Source organism: Micropterus dolomieu, linkage group LG04, assembly GCF_021292245.1.
Source record: "Micropterus dolomieu isolate WLL.071019.BEF.003 ecotype Adirondacks linkage group LG04, ASM2129224v1, whole genome shotgun sequence".
NCBI classification, from domain to species: Eukaryota; Metazoa; Chordata; class Actinopteri; order Centrarchiformes; family Centrarchidae; genus Micropterus; species Micropterus dolomieu.
The window spans coordinates 13,658,909-13,678,012 of record NC_060153.1 but is presented as its reverse complement, the minus strand read 5'-3'; the positions used below and the strand labels follow the sequence as shown (position 1 = coordinate 13,678,012).

The 19,104-nt window shown below is 40.6% G+C and overlaps 3 protein-coding genes across 4 annotated transcripts in view; all 3 read left to right on the top strand.

Annotated features, from left to right (window-relative positions):
- Positions 1–3,680, top strand: part of zcchc7 (zinc finger, CCHC domain containing 7) — a 27,036-nt gene extending 23,356 nt beyond the window's left edge. The window contains exons 5-7 of the mRNA XM_046047308.1: positions 1,034–1,129; positions 1,519–1,636; positions 1,838–3,680. Of these exons, the coding sequence (XP_045903264.1) occupies positions 1,034–1,129; positions 1,519–1,636; positions 1,838–2,457 (834 nt within the window). The 3' untranslated portion in view covers positions 2,458–3,680. The remainder of the gene's footprint in view (positions 1–1,033; positions 1,130–1,518; positions 1,637–1,837) is intronic.
- Positions 3,681–4,872: 1,192 nt separating this feature from the next.
- Positions 4,873–16,518, top strand: pgm2 (phosphoglucomutase 2). Of its 2 annotated transcripts, XM_046047551.1 has the most exons (13): positions 4,874–5,092; positions 6,908–7,075; positions 7,312–7,503; positions 9,089–9,172; positions 9,929–10,122; positions 10,357–10,546; positions 10,631–10,728; positions 11,074–11,254; positions 11,635–11,728; positions 12,965–13,094; positions 13,207–13,399; positions 14,703–14,836; positions 15,414–16,518. In XM_046047551.1, the coding sequence occupies exons 1-13, from the start codon at positions 5,018–5,020 to the stop codon at positions 15,514–15,516; spliced, it is 1,836 nt and encodes a 611-aa protein (XP_045903507.1). In that variant the 5' UTR covers positions 4,874–5,017; the 3' UTR covers positions 15,517–16,518. The 2 variants fall into 2 exon arrangements, with proteins under 2 accessions (XP_045903508.1, XP_045903507.1); XM_046047552.1 differs by lacking the exon at positions 9,089–9,172 and having other exon boundaries at positions 4,873–5,092.
- A 504-nt stretch (positions 16,519–17,022) lies between these two features.
- The window catches only part of tbc1d1 (TBC1 (tre-2/USP6, BUB2, cdc16) domain family, member 1), a 66,141-nt gene continuing 64,059 nt past the window's right edge, over positions 17,023–19,104 (top strand). The window contains exons 1-2 of the mRNA XM_046047550.1: positions 17,023–17,153; positions 17,761–18,428. Coding sequence (XP_045903506.1) covers positions 17,802–18,428 — 627 coding nt within the window. The 5' untranslated portion in view covers positions 17,023–17,153; positions 17,761–17,801. The remainder of the gene's footprint in view (positions 17,154–17,760; positions 18,429–19,104) is intronic.

Genomic DNA, 19,104 nt, shown 5'->3' with positions numbered 1-19,104 from the left:
CGTTTCCTCCCCCCCCCCCCCCCCCCCCCTCTGGTGCTTTCATTCATTCTGTCTCTGTGCTGGATCAGAGTACTTGGAGATAACACAAGCCCAAGGTCAGAGAGGGAGAGACAGAGGAAGACCTACAGCCAATTTACATGAAAGATGAATGGGTAGAGGGGCAGGAAGGGTGGAAGTCTGTGGGCTTGAGACGGGGCCTATGATCTCCTTAGGGGGTGTGGGTGTGTGTGTGTGCGCGCGCACGCTCACAAGAGGTCTGTGATCTCCTGGCCTTTGTGATGGAGATGGGCCCGGCCGGCCTGACCCGATAATGACGCGACGCTCTAATAGCATTCATCCTTTCTGCCGCAAAACTACTCAAGCAGAAAAGGGGGGGGGGGATGTGTTCCGAGGAGAGAGGGAAGCAGGAGGAAGGGAGGGGAGGTTAGCTAAGCTAAGTTTAAGAAATGACGTGGGGCACAAATCATTTGTTATCTCGGAATCAGGGTGGAAGGAGGCAGCAACTTTAGATGAGTGTGAAGGTGTGTGAAACTGCGTGTGTGTTTGTTTTAGAGAATGACATTAGGGGTGTGTGTGTGTGTGTGTGTGTGTGTGTGTAACATTAGCAGTAAATGCACCGTGCCTGTGTCTCCCCTCTCTCTCTCTCTTTATCAGTGTATATTTGCTATGGGCACTGGAGCATGGAAGTCTTTTTAGCACACTGGCCCATAGGGGACAAGACCCTGTGTCCAACACACACACACACACAGAGAGAGAGAGAGAGGGACGGTTACTTATCATAAAGGGTCATTACAGACCTCTAACTATAGGCCCAGTAATCACTGATTTATATCAGCACCCATATTCACTGCACAATACACAGCAGCTCGTACCAATAGAGAGCGTGGGAATGATGGCAGAGAAGAGGGAGAATGGGAGACAAATGGAAAGTTAAACCACCCCATTTTTTTATAGAGAGAAAATTATTTATTATTTAAAAAACATTGTAGTAACAAGCTCCTTTCATTTTCTCTGGACTCTTCTCTTCTCTTAGACCAAGACAGGTACTCCTATGAAGCAGCGTGGAGAAAACCCGGGTCGAACCACTGTCTACTGCTACAACTGCGCCCGGAAAGGACACTTTGGCCATGTGAGTTGTTCACTCTGTCTTTTATTTTATTTATTAGTTATTATTATTTTTTGCCATTTAGCTTGCTTTTTCTGGTCTCTAGTCCAAAATAAAGCCCAAAATGATGGCTTAAAACATTTTCAGGCACTATTCAAAGTATTAAATAGGGTGAAAAGTTTATTGACTCTTGCGCTACAAATCAGAAGTAGTTTAAATCTTAACACACATCAGATTTCTAGTTTTTGCATCCAAGAGAGATTTTTGGAGCAAACAATGTATACTCTCTTGTAGTTTCAGTTTCTGTCTACTTGTGTTTTAATATGATGCTACACATCACAGATCTTTTTTTGCTTTGAGTGTGATTTTCATGTGCGTGAACATGCTGTCATGAATTTGTGTGTTTTCCTCAGGAATGTACACGGCACAGGATGTTTAATGGGACGTATCCCAGCACCCCCTTCATCAACCACTATGACACTGTGGAGGACATCAACCGCAGACATCACAGGATAAAGCTGAAGTTTAAAGGTAAGTCCGAGTGTGGTTAACTCTCTTATGGTATTGTGACTGTGCATGTTTGCTGTAGCTTTTTGCAGAAATATAACAGTACCTGACTTGGGTTAAATATTGTCACAGCTTTTGTATAACCTGACTTTGCCTCTTGCTGCTTTCTGTGCTCTGGCAACATCATATAAATCATTAAAGCCTTTTTGTTTCTGTTTTCATTAGAACTGAAGAAAAATGGCCTTTTCCCTGTCAAAGCCCAGACCCCTCTCACTCCAGGACCGCCAAAGAAGAAACAGAAAATCATCTCTCACAAAAACAACCACACACCTAACCATACACCTTACCAAAGGTCCAACAACCACAAACCCAGCCCAAGTCATATCTTTTTTAATGACGACAATGACCATAGGACCCCAGCACCCAAAACAAAGAAGTACAAACAGCAGGAAGGCACCGGCAATGTGAAACCATGGAAACCCAAGAGACCAGTGCCCACCTCAAGAGACCAACCAACTAAACTAATTGTGGATGAAGCACATGACTTTCCCAGAGGGGGAGGCAAAGAAGAAAACACAAAGGAGAAGAAGAAGAAGAAGAGAAACAGGATGAAGAAAACGAAGCAAGCTCCTTCAGTGACACCAGATGGACATGGAGACAGCAGACCAGACCGTCTCTGTTGGACTGTAACTAGAGAGATGCAGGGGTCAAAGCAAGAGAAAGGAGATAAGAAGAGGAAGAGGAGAAATCGAAACCGCAGAATTGCTGACAAAAAACGTGATGCACAGATGTACCCGACAGATGAGAACCTTTTTATCATCAAACAGAGGAAACGCAGCAGATAGCATGAGTTTATGTGAGGTGTGGGTGTCAGCGCTGTGAAAGTATGTGTTCCTGGCATTTAGGGACATGTCAGACATCTTGTTGACTCAGGTCTCGCTGCACAACACCAGCGCTGCTTCAGGGGGTTCATAGGCCTTTTTCACATTTTGAAATGTCACCTAAGGTATAGCACAGGTGTGAAGGGACATCGCTACAGCAAGCAAAACCTGTGAGCACCTGACTAATATTTTAAGACATTCATCCTTTAGTGCATGTAGTTCTGCCTGTGCTTTTCCTACTACAACAAGTCAAAATGTCTGCCGTGAAAGAAGGTCTGTTGTGTTTCATACTGTAGTCTGGGCTGCTTGTTCAGTTTCACTTCGTGGTCAGTGTGATTATTACAGCCCCTATTCAAACAGTGGCACCACTTCATGCCGTTTTCACATCTAAGTTGCTGTTTATATATTTGGAGATGGAGAGTGTTGTGCGAGAACCAAGATAAGAGGTTCATACAGTAATTATAAAAGGCAACAAGTCATTTCCACAGTTCCGAGCATTCCTAATTATAAAACAGAATAACTAGCAGTGCTGACAGGCATAAAGAAACAGCAAATGATTTAGTTGCATCAAAATGCAATGTTTTTCGAAGTGATGGTTATAATAAGTATTTTTATTGCTATCATAATTTTTCCTTTCTTTGTTAACATTAGTTTCTGCAGATTGAACATTTTGAAGTACAGTCAGATCTTTTCCTAGTGCCTCTGTTATACGCTAGTTTTAAAGTTGTTGCTGCTGTTTGCAGTTGGAACCAAAGGATGGTGAGTTTTAAAAAATAAATAAATAAATACTTTTGGAAATGTTCGACTTTCCATTTAGATTTGAAGGGAGGCCTTTTTTTCTATAACCCTGATCAAAATATATGAACATACTGTAAATACATCTATTACACATGTTTGTAAATCTGCAGATACTCCCCTCACCAGTTCTTTTGTGAGCTAGAATGCATCACTGACATGCAGCTCTGCCAGTATTAACCTTCAACCACCCCTATTTAAATTCAGGTGTACATGGTTTTATTTGTTCTGAATATAACATAATGAAACCTTAATAACATGAAAGAGTGTGAGACGGTTTCTTGATGACATGGATACTGGCTACCGGAAATCTCTGGGATAGAGAAAACTGTAATTTGCTGTCTGACTTAATAGATTTCTGATTCAGGAAGATAAATGAGTTATGTGCTTCACCTGTTCAGTGTTTTTTTTCAGTGATTTTTACTGTTCCATAATTATTTATGTAGATGATCCATTAAAATAATTGCCAGTATCTAAAGGTCTCCCCCCACCAGATGTGATACCTGTAGGGTCATATTATATGGGAATCTCAGTCATTTTTCAAGTGTATCATCATTAGGCTCCACAAAGATTTAGCAGCATTATTAACAATCCCTTCTTTCACTCCTAATTAGAACAGAGAAAAAAGACGAGGTGCTGCTCCCACAAGTGAGCCACACTGTTGATGAACTGAAAGGAATTGTACCAGGGATATATAGGGGGAAGTGCCATGCTGACAACCATAATTAAACAGGCAGTTAGAAGCAAACGTCAAAGTAATGTTAGGAAACAGCCCAAAGTCAGTGTGACATCCCTTGTACAGGAGCTGCTGCGGGCTAAGTGCTGGTGTCAAAGGACAAATCCCTGCTTGGACCGTTTGTAAATCTGTAGATGTGGATATAAACATACAACAATAGGCTGTGAATAGTTTTTTAAGAATGCTGAACATGCATTAAAAGTGAAAATAAAACTAACTGCATGTGGACCTCTGTAAATAATATTACAAAGAGTACGGTCTAGACCTGCTCTATATGAAAAGTGCAATGACCTTTGTCAGAGTTATATTATATATTGCTGATGCATTGATGTGTAAGCAAAATTCTATTGTAGCAAGTATAGGTACAACTTAAATATACTATTGGGTAGATAAGACTGTAAAAATGTATATTTTATAAGATAATGTTCATCATACGAAATCTTAATCTGCAAAATGGTAACAAGAAGTAGTTTCTTGCTTTTGCAATAGTAATATTCTAGTCATGAAATTAGAAGTAAATTAGAAGTATTAAGTGGCATAAAATGGACATAATGAAGTAAAGTAAAAGTAGCCTTCCTCAAATTCTGTAAGTAGGCCGACAGTACTTAAGTAATAGTACTTAGTTACTTTCCACCACTGCAAGATATTATCTCACTTAGTTTTTACAAATCTCCAGAATACTGGATGTTATGTACTTCATTATTTTTCCAGTAACACTAAAAGTTGTCTCTCCCAGTTGCATTCCCGACTTGTTGAAACCGGTGGAAATAGTCAGCGAAGCCGTCATTCTTCAGTAATTTGCTAATTTGTGGCAACCCGTGAAGGCATCTCGTGACGCATAACGTCGCTCCGCCCCACATCGTGTACGGCAAACTGGCCTCGTCAGACTTACTTTCCGTTTTGTGTTGGAAAAGGCTTCAGGGTGAGCGTGTACACCTCGGACGGCCATAGTTAGTGAGCTGTACTGTGTGTTGACTCGGCCAAAGAACGGAAATGGAAAATGGTTCGTGCACAACCGGTGACTCCAAGCTGGACCAGGCTGTCAGGCAGTGGCTGCTGTATGACAAGGTAAGCTGACCGCTAGCGAGCTAGCTTAATGGGCTGTGGCTGTCCTGTAAATTTACTGTAACGTTAGTTTATTAGCCAGATACATACGTAATTGAAACAAATCAAGTCAAGCCTTCCAGTAATTGTTTATAACACTAGAAGAATAGTTTGGTAACGTTAAACAGTAGTGTTAAATAAAACCACTGAAGTTACCTGTCACTGCAAATTACACTATGGCATTTTTGTGCTATGTAAGTGAAATTGTAACATGTATAACTGGTCTTCCGTAATTAACTCTTGAGCAATTAAATATTTTTGTCTGTAATTATGCTTTGATTCACAGTTCTGTAATTTCTTAGTAATTAAAAAGGGCACATCCTGGAAAGTACTGTAATCCGATGGGAATAGGTACGTTAGAGACCGTGTTCAATTGGCCCACTTCAATACAATAATTAATGTCAAATGATTTGTAGTACAACCTATAAAGTATTTTAGTGAGTTCAGTTGAACATGCAAAATGGGAATTTTGTTTACCGGTAAGCAAACAATTCAGCATATGCAGAGAATAAAGACTCAAATAATACATTGAATTAAGGATCTTGGGTTCAAATGGAGCAGTTCCTCAAGAAAATAAGTTATCCCCTTTACCTATAATTACTAGGAGTTAAGTCGTAATATTTTATTCTTGAAATACATAAACAAATACAAAAGTTTCACATGCCACATTCCCTCTCTGTCCTTGTTGTCTTCATCAAAAGGACAATGGATTTCCTCCAAACAGACTGATGTGCACATCACTAGTAATTTCACAGTGAAAAGGCTTGGGTCACACATGATTTTAAAGACACAGTCAAGTCGCGTCATATCATATACATATTTATATAGCCCGATATTACAAATATATTCCTTGAGTGGCTTTACAATCCTGTGTGTAAAGACAACACCCCTCACCTAAAAAACTTTTAAAGGGGAAAAATAGAAGAAACCTCAGGAAGAGCAACAGAGGAGGGATCCCTCTCCCAGGACAGACAGATATGCAAAAGATGTTGTGTTTACATAGCTACAACAATAGACCAACATAGTATGTATAGACGATCAGGATGACAAAATTATAAATAGACTGTAAACATATGTGAAGAATATTAATCTGGAAAGACATTGAGCAACTTCAGATGTTGCTAAACAGATTGGACACGAGCCACGCAACCTCCACCGTGGAGACCTGGAAAAGGACAGACTACACAAACGCACAAGAGGCAAAACTCAAGCACACCATTCATGCAGAAGGAGAAAAAATACACACAGAGGGAGATAAGGGCAAGGACAACATGCACACTTGGATGAGTGAGACAAATGGAGAGGCTGAATGTCTCGAAAGGATGGAGATCCAGATATCTGGAAAGAGGCATTGACAGCCAGGGGAGGGAGATAGGATGAGAGAGAGAGATGGTCCAGAACAGAGAAGCCCGTGTGAAATGAGAAGATGATCAAGTCTGGATGAAGTAAAGTTCACAAACAGTTGTTCATGACCTTAAAGCGCCATTGAGATGTCACTACTCAGGTCACATTGGAAAAGGGATCCTGGCTCCTTAGTCTTATAATTGCATTAAAGCAGCTTGCTTAGTGGCTTGTTTGAATTTAAAGCATTGTATTGACCAAATTGCTGTATTTATGGTTGCCATTTTGTAACCAGACTCATTCTTTATTTACTTTTTTAACTTTATTTAGAAAATGACACAGCAGTCATTCACAACATAATGCACCATCATTGATAAAGATATAGGATTTATTCTCATATATATATAAACAAAATGTGGGCATGTTGTTCTTCCCCAGAACCCCAAGACAGTGTCAATGGTGCAGGATCTGGTGAAGGAAGGAGCGGTGGAGGCTCTGAAGAAATGTTTCTCCTCCAGGATGGAGTTTGGTACAGCAGGTCTGAGAGCACCCATGGGCCCCGGCATAACCTGTATGAATGACCTCACTATCATCCAGACCACACAGGTTGGTTAATAGATAAACTACCACTGCTCATTAAGCATCGAGTCACATGCAAAGCCAGACATACACATTATTGATTCTCTGCTGTTTGAAGCTTGTGGTCGACTGCATAGCTCACATGCCACCATTTTGTTACCCTTCATTGTAGAATCTCATTGCAGCTACTGCTTTCTTCCCCCACTGCACATTAAACACTTCCTCTTCTCCACCTTATTTCTCAATCTTTTTCCCCCTGACAGGGCTTCTGTTGCTATCTAGAGGAGAGTATTGGGAACCTTAAGGAGCGAGGGGTGGTGATTGGATACGATGCCCGTGCCCACCCTCCCAGCGGCGGCAGCAGCAAGCGCTTTGCCTGCCTGGCTGCAGCTGTATTCATCAGCCGAGGGGTTCCTGTCCACCTCTTCTCTGACATCACCCCTACACCCTTTGTGGTAATCACTGGAACTTCTGAAATTTCCTTATTTTAGGAAGTGCAGTCATAGATGATTCAATACCTGAAAGCAGAAGTATCATTTTACTGATACCTTTTATAGGGTAAATTGTGAAATAAACAAAATTCTTCTTTATGTGGTGTCAGGTATGCTAGTGGGCAAATTCCATTCAAAAAGCGTACTTCACCTTTGTAAACTGCAGGTTGCATATTAACGCACATATGATTCACTGGCTTGTACTCTGTTTAGAGCTTGTGAGGGGGGCACCATTCATAGACTTTGTGTCTATACTACACAAGCATATAGAATCAAGCGGGAAACTATATTGTATATCTTGACTCCAGGTACTTAGTCATTTTTTTAGCTGACAGTGTGTTGGGACTTTAAAGATGAATTCACAAAGAGCGAGTTGTGTTTCGGAGTCTATTACAATATCACAGTTTGCAATCTCTGAGCTTACGAGATACTGAATGAAGTTCAGATAAAGATATTTACATGTTCTCAAAAACAGTGTTTTGTCTATAGATTCACAACCTTATGTCTAGAGAGTCTCTTTCTGGCTCTGTCTGCTGGATGTCAGGAGCTGCTGATAACATTGGCTGTGAAGCAGAAAAAGACAGTATTGTACAATATACTCTAACGTCTAGCTAAATTATGCATGAATAAACACAAAGCAAGTTAACCAATGTGGATAAAAGTAAATAACAAAAATGAAATCATAAAATATAAAAACTGAAAATGATATTCATCAATAACCACTAAGTAGTTATGATCAGTACTAGTCGGCTGGCCGATATCTGCCATTTTGAGTTAATCAGCATTGGCCTATACTTGCACTAACAACGTCAATATATCATCCTAAATGACTAATCTAAATCCATGACTGGCTAGCGTTACTGTTAAAATACACTGTTATACTGTAGAGAATAGTGCAGTTGAATGACGTCACTTCTGACAAACTGTACCCCACTCCCCCTTAAACATCAGTCATGCTTTGAAATCTACTGCATAACCCAAAGTATTTTTTTTATTGCATTAATTAATAAAAAGTAAAGCCGCCCTGCTCTATTGACATCGGTCATTGAAAAACCCATATAGGTCAACCACTGATCAGTAACCAATAATATGTCACAATATCTGAATTAAATTCCGTACACTTGAAACACAGTCCTTTAGATCAATTGAAGTTCAAATGTCCTTGTTAAAGTGATGTTAGCTTTCAGATATTAGCATAAAACTATCTTAAAAAACTACCCACTGATTTAAACACACTACATGTTGGCATTACATTATAGATATTTGCCCCCTTTTTTCCCTCTTTCACACAACGGCTCAAAACATACCACGATATACATTCATTGTATGTGAAGAAAGCAAAATGTCTTTGAATGGTGCCCTAAATATGGGTCGAATTTAACCCAGATCACCCTCCTCACATATAAAGGTGTGTATGAACTGACAGTTTCGGGGTGTTTTTTTTCTCTCACAGAGTGTGTTTGCAATGTTAGTGTTTATTATTCATTGTCTAGTATGATGTTGAAGTGTACTGGAAAAGTGAGAGTGATTTCTTTCCTGCTCCCTGCAGCCTTTCACAGTTTCCCACCTTGGTCTGTGTGCTGGGATTATGGTGACTGCCTCTCACAACCCCAAACAGGACAATGGCTACAAGGTAGCACCTTTCTCACTTTCACTTTTTCAAATGAGCATACTCACCGTAATAATGCACAACACTGATTTCAGTTTGATTGTATATGTCTTACCGACATTGTTTTTCGATACTATATTTCGATGATGCTTTATTTTATTATTGCTACTTGCTGCATTTTGTGCGTGTTTTTTTTGTTTGTTTGTTTGTTTTTTACATGTTTTGTTTTTATCTGATGTAAAGTGACCCTGTGTGCCATGAAAGACGCCATCAAATAAAATGTGTTGTTGTTGTTAATTACTTACTCAATTACTTAGTTGTTGTTAGATCTGGCACTGATTCATATTTGAAGGCTTTGAAAGGTTATAAACTTAAACAGTTCTCCATAGCCTTATCTGAACTTGTTTGATTTGTTAGATCTTGTTCATTGTAGTCCTGAAACAATATTCAATTTGTTGATCAACAGAAAACTACAATATTGAGGACTGATTAATCATTTAAGACATTTTACAGACAAAGTTTTTAAACTTTTTCTGCGCCCAGCTTCTCAAATGTGAGGACTATCCTGCTTTTATTTTTTTAATATCTCCCAAGTAGTGAACTGAGTTCGGTGGTAGACTGTTGATTGAACAAGCACTTTCAATATGTGACTTTCAACTCTGGGAAATTTGTGATGGGCATTAAAACAACTTGAAGAATAATCAGCAGATTAATCAATATTAAAAATAATTGTTAGTTATAGCTCTAATTTACTGTTCTGTCTGCTGTCATATGTCTCAGGTGTACTGGGAGAATGGAGCCCAGATTGTGTCTCCTCATGACAAAGGTATCTCCAAGGCCATAGAGGAGAACCTGGAGCCCTGGCCTGACTCCTGGAACACAGAGGAGGCTCTGAAGAGCCCCTTGCTCAAAGATCCCTACAAGGACACCCACACTCAATACTTCAAAGCCATCCAGAAACACTGTCATCACAGGTGATACATAGACAACCACTTATTGATCAGGATATAGCATTTAAAATGCCAGGGGACAGAGAGGGCGTGATATACAACTGGAAAACTGTGTTCCACTGATGTTTCTAATCTGCTTACATTTGAAATGCATGCATGAGATGCCACTGTAGGCCGTACACACACACATTACAGAGTTGAAATGAAGGACACATGGAAACTGAAAGAAAAAATGTGGTTGACTCTCTGTCTTTACAGGGACATAAACAAGAGCTCAGAGGTGAAAATTGTGCATACATCTGTGCATGGCGTTGGCCATACATTTGTCCAGTCAGCTTTCAAGGCCTTTGACCTTCACCCTCCCTATGCTGTAGAGGAACAGAAAGATCCAGATCCTGAATTCCCCACAATCAAATATCCAAATCCTGAGGAGGGAGAGGGAGTTCTGGTGTGTTCTGAATATTCACATTACATGCGGTCATGTATACATGGTGTGTTTTGATTGAAGGTGTAAAATGTGTGTGTTTTGCAGATGCTGTCGTTTGCATTGGCAGAGAGGGAGGGGGCCGCTATTGTGTTGGCGAATGACCCCGATGCTGATCGACTGGCCATCGCTGAGAAGCAGAAGAGGTCTGTGTTTGTGTGTATATTATGACTGTGATATTGCATTGACAATACAACATTTGTCGATATTTTGAGCCAAAAATATCAGATTTATCCTTAAAAAGCCATCATGTGTAATTATTGTGTAATTGCAGATTATAAAGTCCTTCTCGCATTGTTAAAACCGTCAAATTTTCTGAACCCATAAGAACCTCTGTGTCCTCAGCTCGGCGCTGATTAGAATACACTATCATTATAGCATATATTATTATGGCAGTGGAAATGCTTTGAACATCACAGAATGGTGACTGTATAAGGTGATGTTTATTAGCATGCATGCACTTCCATGACCCCTCTCTCTCGCTGTGTCAGTGATCTGTGGCGAGTGTTCAGTGGTAATGAGTTGGGGGCATTGCTTGGCTGGTGGATGTTCCGCTGCTGGAAACAGGAAAACTCTGACGCTGCTGCTGTGAAAAACCTCTACATGCTGTCGAGCACAGTCTCATCCAAGATACTGCGCGCCATCGCTCTCAAGGAGGGCTTCCACTTTGAGGTAGCACAGTCAAGTTTAAGACTGTAATTTGTTACAATTGTGAAAGTTGGGCGTAAAACATATTTTTGTTTGTTTTTAAAAGACTAGATCCAAACTGATCTGATCAGAAGTGGTTTTCTCCTGGATTTTATGTCCTCATGCATCCAAATGTTGTAGAGTTTCCTGCTACAAGAAGACAGTTTCCCGTAAAGCAGCTTCTCTTGTATTGAAGGCTCATAAAATGCCTTCAGTAATAGAGAGAAATAGGGAGAAAATTTGGCTAATGGGCATTGACGATGCAGTTAAATGCACTCTGTTATATGTAGGCTTCACCATTGCAAATGTTACTGGAGTTAACATTTTAAACCACACTTCACAGTTACTTACTGCTGTTTGAACAGGAAACGCTAACAGGGTTCAAGTGGATGGGAAACAGAGCCAGAGACCTTTTGGACCAGGGCAAGACTGTTGTGTTTGCCTTTGAGGAGGCCATAGGTACGCGCCTGCGCACACACACATTAAAGCTAGGGTACGCAACGTTGGATACTTTCCAAAATCTAGCAGTTTCTTCCTAGTTTCTCCAACAGAAAAAATCCCACCCCCTCCCTTCACGCCTCCTACCAATCATTTCATTTGAACAGAAGGAAATGACTGGTCGTGCTTATTACAGTTCTGCGACAGCCACAGATAACAGATTTTTTTTTTTTTTTTTGTATCAGAGCATTTGATTTATTGATTGCTGCTGGTATGTAAAGAGAATTGCGACAAATATAACAAAAAATGCTTCTGAAGTAAATTGCCTATCCTAGCTTCAACGTTATCCACAGGCATAATCATAGGAAAGCGGTCCCAATCAATTCTTTGTAGCATCCCATTACAAGAGTTTGTTTTCCTAATGATCTCCACGATGGCACGAGCATGAGTCACGTTAATTTGATCTGCCTAAAAGTATTTTTATCTGTGATCAGTAGACGGCCAAGGACAACGCACTGTTTGAATGTTAACAAATTAATTTTGCGAGCTCTCTGTATCTGAACTGGGATGAGGGCCGTTAAGAAGAGTATGCATGGACATACATTTTGCCCCATAGAACTATCCACCTGTATAAAATCTGCATGCATGTGTCAAAATGTCATTATGATATTATATTTTAATAAAAACATGTAGAATGGTAGTGTTTCTTTAGCTGTAACAATAAATGTGCAGTTTCCACTGTAATCTGTATTTATATCTCTGCCAACAAAACTGCTTTGCCACTGTATCTTCAAAAAGTAGTATAAGCTGTATAGAAAAAATCAAAAATATCTTTAGATAACATTGAACAACTTCTACTGGCAAGAGAGCCAAAAGGCTGACAATGAATGCATCAGCAAATGTCTACTCTAGTATTGTGTACACCGGTGTTCTAACTACGTTGTACAGTATCGGTTACTTGTTAAATAAAGACATCAATCATTTAAATCAGAGAAAGCATTAAAATGTCAGATGTGTCAGCTGAGGAACTTGGTGGTATTTCAAGTTTAGGCCCTGCACTCGGTTAAAGGTCGTTTGGGGTTAATATGGCAGATTTTCCCTCTCATACACGCACATACAGCATCACGTTGTTTAGAGCATTCCCATATAACATGATTATGATGCTGTAATTGGAATCACATGCCTTTATGTTTTGCATGCACTGTTAGTATAAGAAGAAGTTACTGCAGCAGCTGTGTGTGTGCGTGTATGTTGCAGGGTATATGTGTAGTCCCTCTGTATTGGACAAGGATGGTGTGAGTGCTGCAGCCATAGCAGGAGAGATGATTTCCTTTTTGGCCACGAAAAACACAAGCCTTTCTCAACAACTCACTACCATCTATGAAGAGTAAGAGACACATACAGTATATAAAATATATTCAATGGTTTCAATAACCAAGAAATATAAACTGAAACTGCTGACTTTAATAACTCCGTCTCCCTCTGCTCCTCATTGTCAGGTATGGTTACCACATCAGTAAGAACTCCTATTTCATCTGCCATGACCAGGATGTGATCCGCAGCTTGTTTGAGCGTCTGCGCAATTACAGTGGCGAGAAGGAATCATATCCCACTGAATGTGGTCGCTTCTCCATCTCCGCTGTCCGAGACTTGACCACCGGCTACGACAGCAACCAGCCCAGTAACAAGGCTGTAAGTGCACACACGAACAACACATGTACGGTACATCCATCCATTTCTGGCAAGACAGACCTTTGCTATGTTTTCGCCTTGATCTGCAGTTTTTCAAAATTTTTGTGTACAGCAAGACTGTTATGTTATTTTCCTACAGATATTACTGTTTTAAGCCATAACTATGGAAATAGCATAGCTGGAGATAGGCATGCACGATATGAGGAAAATGTGATGTGCAATGACATTGTTCAATATTGCAATGACAATATACAAATATTGAAGTGTGCATTTTAGCTGCCTGGTTGTTATTCACTACAGTATTAGAATTGAATATTTTAAAAAGCAACATTAAAGTTATTATATAAACTCAATAATATCTCAGTGGAAACAAATATAAAATGGCAATCAAATTAATCATGTCCCTGACATCAAAATACTGAGGAAAAATTCGGACATCAGTCAATACCAGTCGTTCCTCCTCTCCTCTGTCCTCTATGCTGCTGCTGTTATTCACTGCCTGCAGGCAGCGTTACTGCTTGCAGATAGAGGAGCGGCTGGTTTCTGTCAGCCAGCAGCTCAGTTTACAACGGTGTGCCAGATTTTAGGGTACGTGGCAAACTAACTAAACAGGCCAAACACAGCTTTTCATTTGAGCTTGTTTTTATCAGTTCACTATTAGCCGAGCTAGCGTGCTGAGCTTTTGTAAAAACTAGAGGATGCGAGACTGGACAGAGCAGAATAAAATATTGCCTTCTACAGGTTTACATGTTTATGCTTGTTGAAAAGTTGTATTGATAAAATATTGGCTTTTTATCTGGTTTTGCAATGTGTTTATTGCGCATGTTCATATCGCAGTGATGATGAAAATACAATCTATCGGTCACTACTAGGGGCCACAAACACGACTCCAAATGGATAATAAAGTTTCTCTCTCATATCTTCTGTTTGCACTTGTTTACTAACCTGTTTTCCTTATCAACTTAATGTCAGTGGTGTGTTGACAACTTGTGAATCTTCCATCAAATGAACCTGAACTGCTGATGTTTTTAAGTGTATCTAAGTGCACTAAGAGTACACTGAGGAATTTGGAAAAGGTTCACTAACAGTTTTTAAGTTACTTGTTTCAGAAGGAAAGTTCCTGCTGCAGTAGTTGTGAATATATAAATACAGAAACCGAATATGTGAGCTATATTCTTGTATTGAATGCAATTTTATGTGTACATGGAGAATTGTGTTTTCAAGCCCTTTAGCTGTCCTTTCAAACAAAAGGATCTTTCAAATGTTGTTTTTCCATCTATCTCTCCTCCTTCTTGTGTCCCAGGTTCTTCCCACCTCCAGTTCCAGTCAGATGATCACTTTTACCTTCTCCAACGGGGGTGTTGCCACCATGAGGACCAGCGGCACTGAGCCAAAAATCAAATACTACACTGAACTCTGTGCTGCTCCTGGTAACAGGTAGGTCACCTTATGGCTCATGCAGACTACATGACTTTCAGCGTCGGCCGATGGCCCTGCTGTTCACATTAAACAACTTGCTGTCTTGTGACGGGAGTCTTAAAAGTTGTTGTGGCGTTCACACTACGTGTTGTGTGTGACGGGGGGGTCACACACTACACGAGCTGACAAGGACTCTGTCACCCGACGCTGATTACTGATTGATCAATTATACTAAAATGTGTCAGAAAGTAATAAGCCCTTAATTTCTTAAAACCTGGCTTTACATGTCTTGTGCAGTCCAACCAACAGTCCAAACCCCAAAGATACTTAATTTACAAGGACATAAAAATAAAAAAAATCACCATATCCTCACAAGGTCCTTTGGACGAGAGCCCAGCGAGCCGGGGTGTACCTCGGAGAAGCTTGAACAAAGAATTGTTACCTTTTTTGCTTTTAAAAAAAATTACTTAATGATTAACTTGACTCAAATCGGATCGACTAGTTGTTTTAGGTATAAATGTCTTAACTGTGAATGGAAAACACAGTTACTTCATTATGTTATTTTTTGTTTCCCCCTCTTCTCTGTCTTTTACAGTGATGTGAAACAGCTGAAGAAGGAACTGGATGACTTGGTTGATGCCATTGTCGAAAACTTCTTCGAGCCAGAGAAGAATAAGCTGCAGCCCAAGCCGGAGTAGCACTGATAGACATACAGTCACATACAGGACCAGTTGTGACTGATCTCTGACCAGCATTTCACATGATGTCTTAATTACTCCAGATGGAATTTTGATTTAATGCATTTTGATTTACAACTAATTTAATGACAATGTTACCACCTTGTTATGTTCTTTTGCCAATTTTCTCAGAGATATTGTTACGTAATGATACATCTGTCTTTAGTAGTTTGTTTGTTTAGCTATCCATCTATTTTGAGGGTAGTTATTGATCCAGAGCCAGTTTGTTATCCAGCAGTCACAATGAATGACAGCTATGTGTTTTGGATTCAGTGCTGGGGATAACTGTAAAATCTTCACTGTTCTACAGCCACAGTCATTCCTGTTGTGTCAAGGTAGTGTTTAGATACACACACACACACACACACACACACACACACACACACACACACACACACACACACACACACACACACACACACACAGATGTACGACCTGTATTTAACAATTATGCATTCCACACTGCTTCAGCATCAACAGCAGTTCTGCCAATATGAGGAGTTACAGAAGAGTGTAATAAGAAAACTGCTGAAACCAATTTTGTAACTTAAACTAACTTAAATGCATGCTGTAGACTGCAGTTGAACTTTGACTGTGTAATATTTTAGTTAATAGTAAAGTATAACTGAAAGTGATTGGATATATTTTAAAAGTTTTAAATCAGTGCCAGAGAAATGGAACAACCTCTCACTGCAGAGTTGCTGGTTTGTTGAATGACTAAGCCTAATAGCTTAGAGCACCACCAAGTGGAGTCGTTGTATATTCTTTTTGCTCCCACTGCTCATTACTGAAAGGGACTTTTGACACCACAAATACAACTAAGACCCTTATACTGTCCAGTATTTAAATAATCATGATTGACTAGAAATGTGGAATTAGCACCTCACCTTTTCTTATGTGCCTCGTATTCTACAATACTGTAATGAAAATGCAATTTTACTCAATAAAAACTGTTTCAAACAATGCATGTGGAGACAAATGTAGACGGATAAAACACATATACACATAATTCCTTTACGTGCCGACACGTAGCCCCTGCATCCTCCGGCAGCGCATGCACGCAGCATGCACGCAGCATGCCCCATCCGAGTATAGAGAGGAGGGAGGTAGAGTATATCTTCTATATTTAACTCGAACTACAAACAGCTACGGCTGCGGGATGCTCTCTCTCTCTCTGTGTGTGTGTGTGTGTGTGTGTTGTGTGTGTGTGTGTGTGTGTGTATGCACGCGTGCGCGCGCTCTTAAAAATACACTACAACCTTTCTCGCTGCACACATCGGACAAGACTACAGTGAACCAGTAAATAGGCTGTGCCGGCATGTGGAGCAGAGGACATTCTAAAAAATGTATAAAAAAAGTGTAGTGAAAAAAAGATTATTCGCGTATGCTTTGAAGTATGCGCGAGTTCGTGCGCAAAAAACTTGTTTCGTGCGCACATTACAATAACCGGTGAAATAAGGCATGTGGGGCTGCGCTCCTCGGAAATAAAACCTCATTCTAACTTCCGCTGCTGGTCTGGTGCAGCAGAACACTGCATGCTGCACTGTCCCAGCTGGTTAAAGTTGGGGATTGATTTATATTGCAAGGTCAAATATGTGGTACGTATTCAGCCGCTTTCGTTGTATTTTCTCTGTAACTTGACGTGAACGTTTTGATTCCATAGCTAGTGGGAAACATTTTCATCGTGCTCTGCTTTGAATGTTTCGACGCTTGCACTATTTTCTATTGATTACAAATTGTAACGTCACACCTCTTTTATCGGTGACCATAGTGTATTATATTGAAGAAACAATTAGAATTAAAAAGAATTATAATGTTGCTTGTTGATAGTAGGCGATGTAGGGCTGCGTCAGCTGCACACCGACTACACAAATATGATCCTCATAGTTAAACTTTCATGTATTTGTATGTCCTTGAGGCTGTAAAACTACTTCAGTAGTCAAGCCATGTGTTTCAGGCTGGGTAAACAGCACCAGGTGGTCATTTTGTAGTACCCTCCAAATGACCCTGCAACTACTGCTAGACTGATTCTTTACAGGTGACAAAGTGGAGCACACATCTAGGAACAACATTAAATTGGAAACCCTTGCCGAATAAATCTTTGCTGTGAAATCTTGTAGCTTGTACATTCATGACATGGTCCTTTTCTTCTTGGTGGAAATGTCCCCCTTTAAATGTCTCTGTCCTGTAACTGATGTTTTGCAGGTAAAAGCAGAGGCAGACAGCTGCCTCCAGCCACACCAGCCATGGAGGGTCTCTACTTTGAAGTGAAGCCCAGGAGAGATGAACCCCCTAGGCCAGGGAGATCTGAGAAACCATGTCCTATTGTAACCTCAAACCACCACTCGTGTCCATCATTTTCACATCTCATGTCTTCCACACCCTGTCCTCAGAAACTCACCTCTGCTAGGAGGAGGATTGCAACATGGGGGGTAAAGGTAGAGGAAGCACGAGAGGAGAAGGAGGAGGAGGTACAATACAAACTGACATTGATCGGTTCTCTGCCGGTCCACCACCTGACCACCATGGCCATGCTGCCCTGGGTGGTGGCTGAGATCAGCAAGTCCCAGCCTGCAGAGAAGGAACTGGGTGCTGGGTTGCGGTCTGGAAGTCCTGGAGGTGGACAGGTGGACCCCTTAACCTGCAGTCAGACAGTTTTTCTGTGTGTGTCAGCATCATGGGTGCAATGTGCATCCGTTGTGGGAGAGGGAGTTGTCTGGGACCCTCTGACACACACAGTACTGTTTGAATGTCGTCCTCACCAGGTGACTAAGCTAATTCACAACAGCCAGGAGCCCAACAGCTTCGGCTGCCTGGTCAGAGATGCACCAAACTGTGCCTGCTATGTCTTCCAGTGCCAGGATAGCACCAAGGTAGGTGTGTGTGTGTACAAATTTGATGCTGTAAGTGTCTCAGGCGGTTGACTCAATTATACAGGTTTATGCGAAGTAACAGTGTTGGAAAAGATATACACTTCTAGTTTCTAGTTCTAGTTTTTGCAGTTCATGCACACCTTGACTAAAAAAAAACGATTACCAAATAGAAAATAATTACCACTATAGCCTTATGCACCAGACCCCATCACCCCAAATTAAGAGTCATATTATGTTGGATACCAATTAGCAGGATTTGTCAGCTAAAACAAAAGCCCACAGACAATTGAAAGAGCTCCAAAAAGCCAAATCCTCTGCACTCCAATGGCAGATGCACTGTTCAAATAAATGCAAAATGATTTCTTGAACTCTGGACAACACATGTCAAACATGAACGCATCAACATAAGCTCAACCTAGAAAGTTCACAGCACAGTTCAGTTCACAGTTCAGATTTGGAAGATTAGACTCTTGGGCGGAGAGGAGTGACACGGGAAATAGCCCGGCAACAATCTCCATATATGTCATGACAAAAAGCTGCCTGCGCATTCAGTGTGACCGCATCAGTATTTATTCCTGCCGAGAGAAACAGGATCTTACTTTGGCAATATTGAAGTCCATGTAAATATACAAAACACCAGCTCGTGCACTCTGCTGACCTACACACTCATGACCTC

What these genes read in the sequence shown, in the direction of transcription:
- pgm2 (XM_046047551.1), top strand. Translation starts at nt 5,018, where the DNA reads ATGGAAAATGGTTCGTGCACAACCGGTGACTCCAAGCTGGACCAGGCT. An exon ending in AGTGGCTGCTGTATGACAAG is followed by an intron (nt 5,093 to 6,907) that starts GTAAGCTGACCG and finishes GTTCTTCCCCAG; the next exon opens with AACCCCAAGACAGTGTCAAT. An exon ending in TGCCTTTGAGGAGGCCATAG is followed by an intron (nt 11,729 to 12,964) that starts GTACGCGCCTGC and finishes TGTATGTTGCAG; the next exon opens with GGTATATGTGTAGTCCCTCT.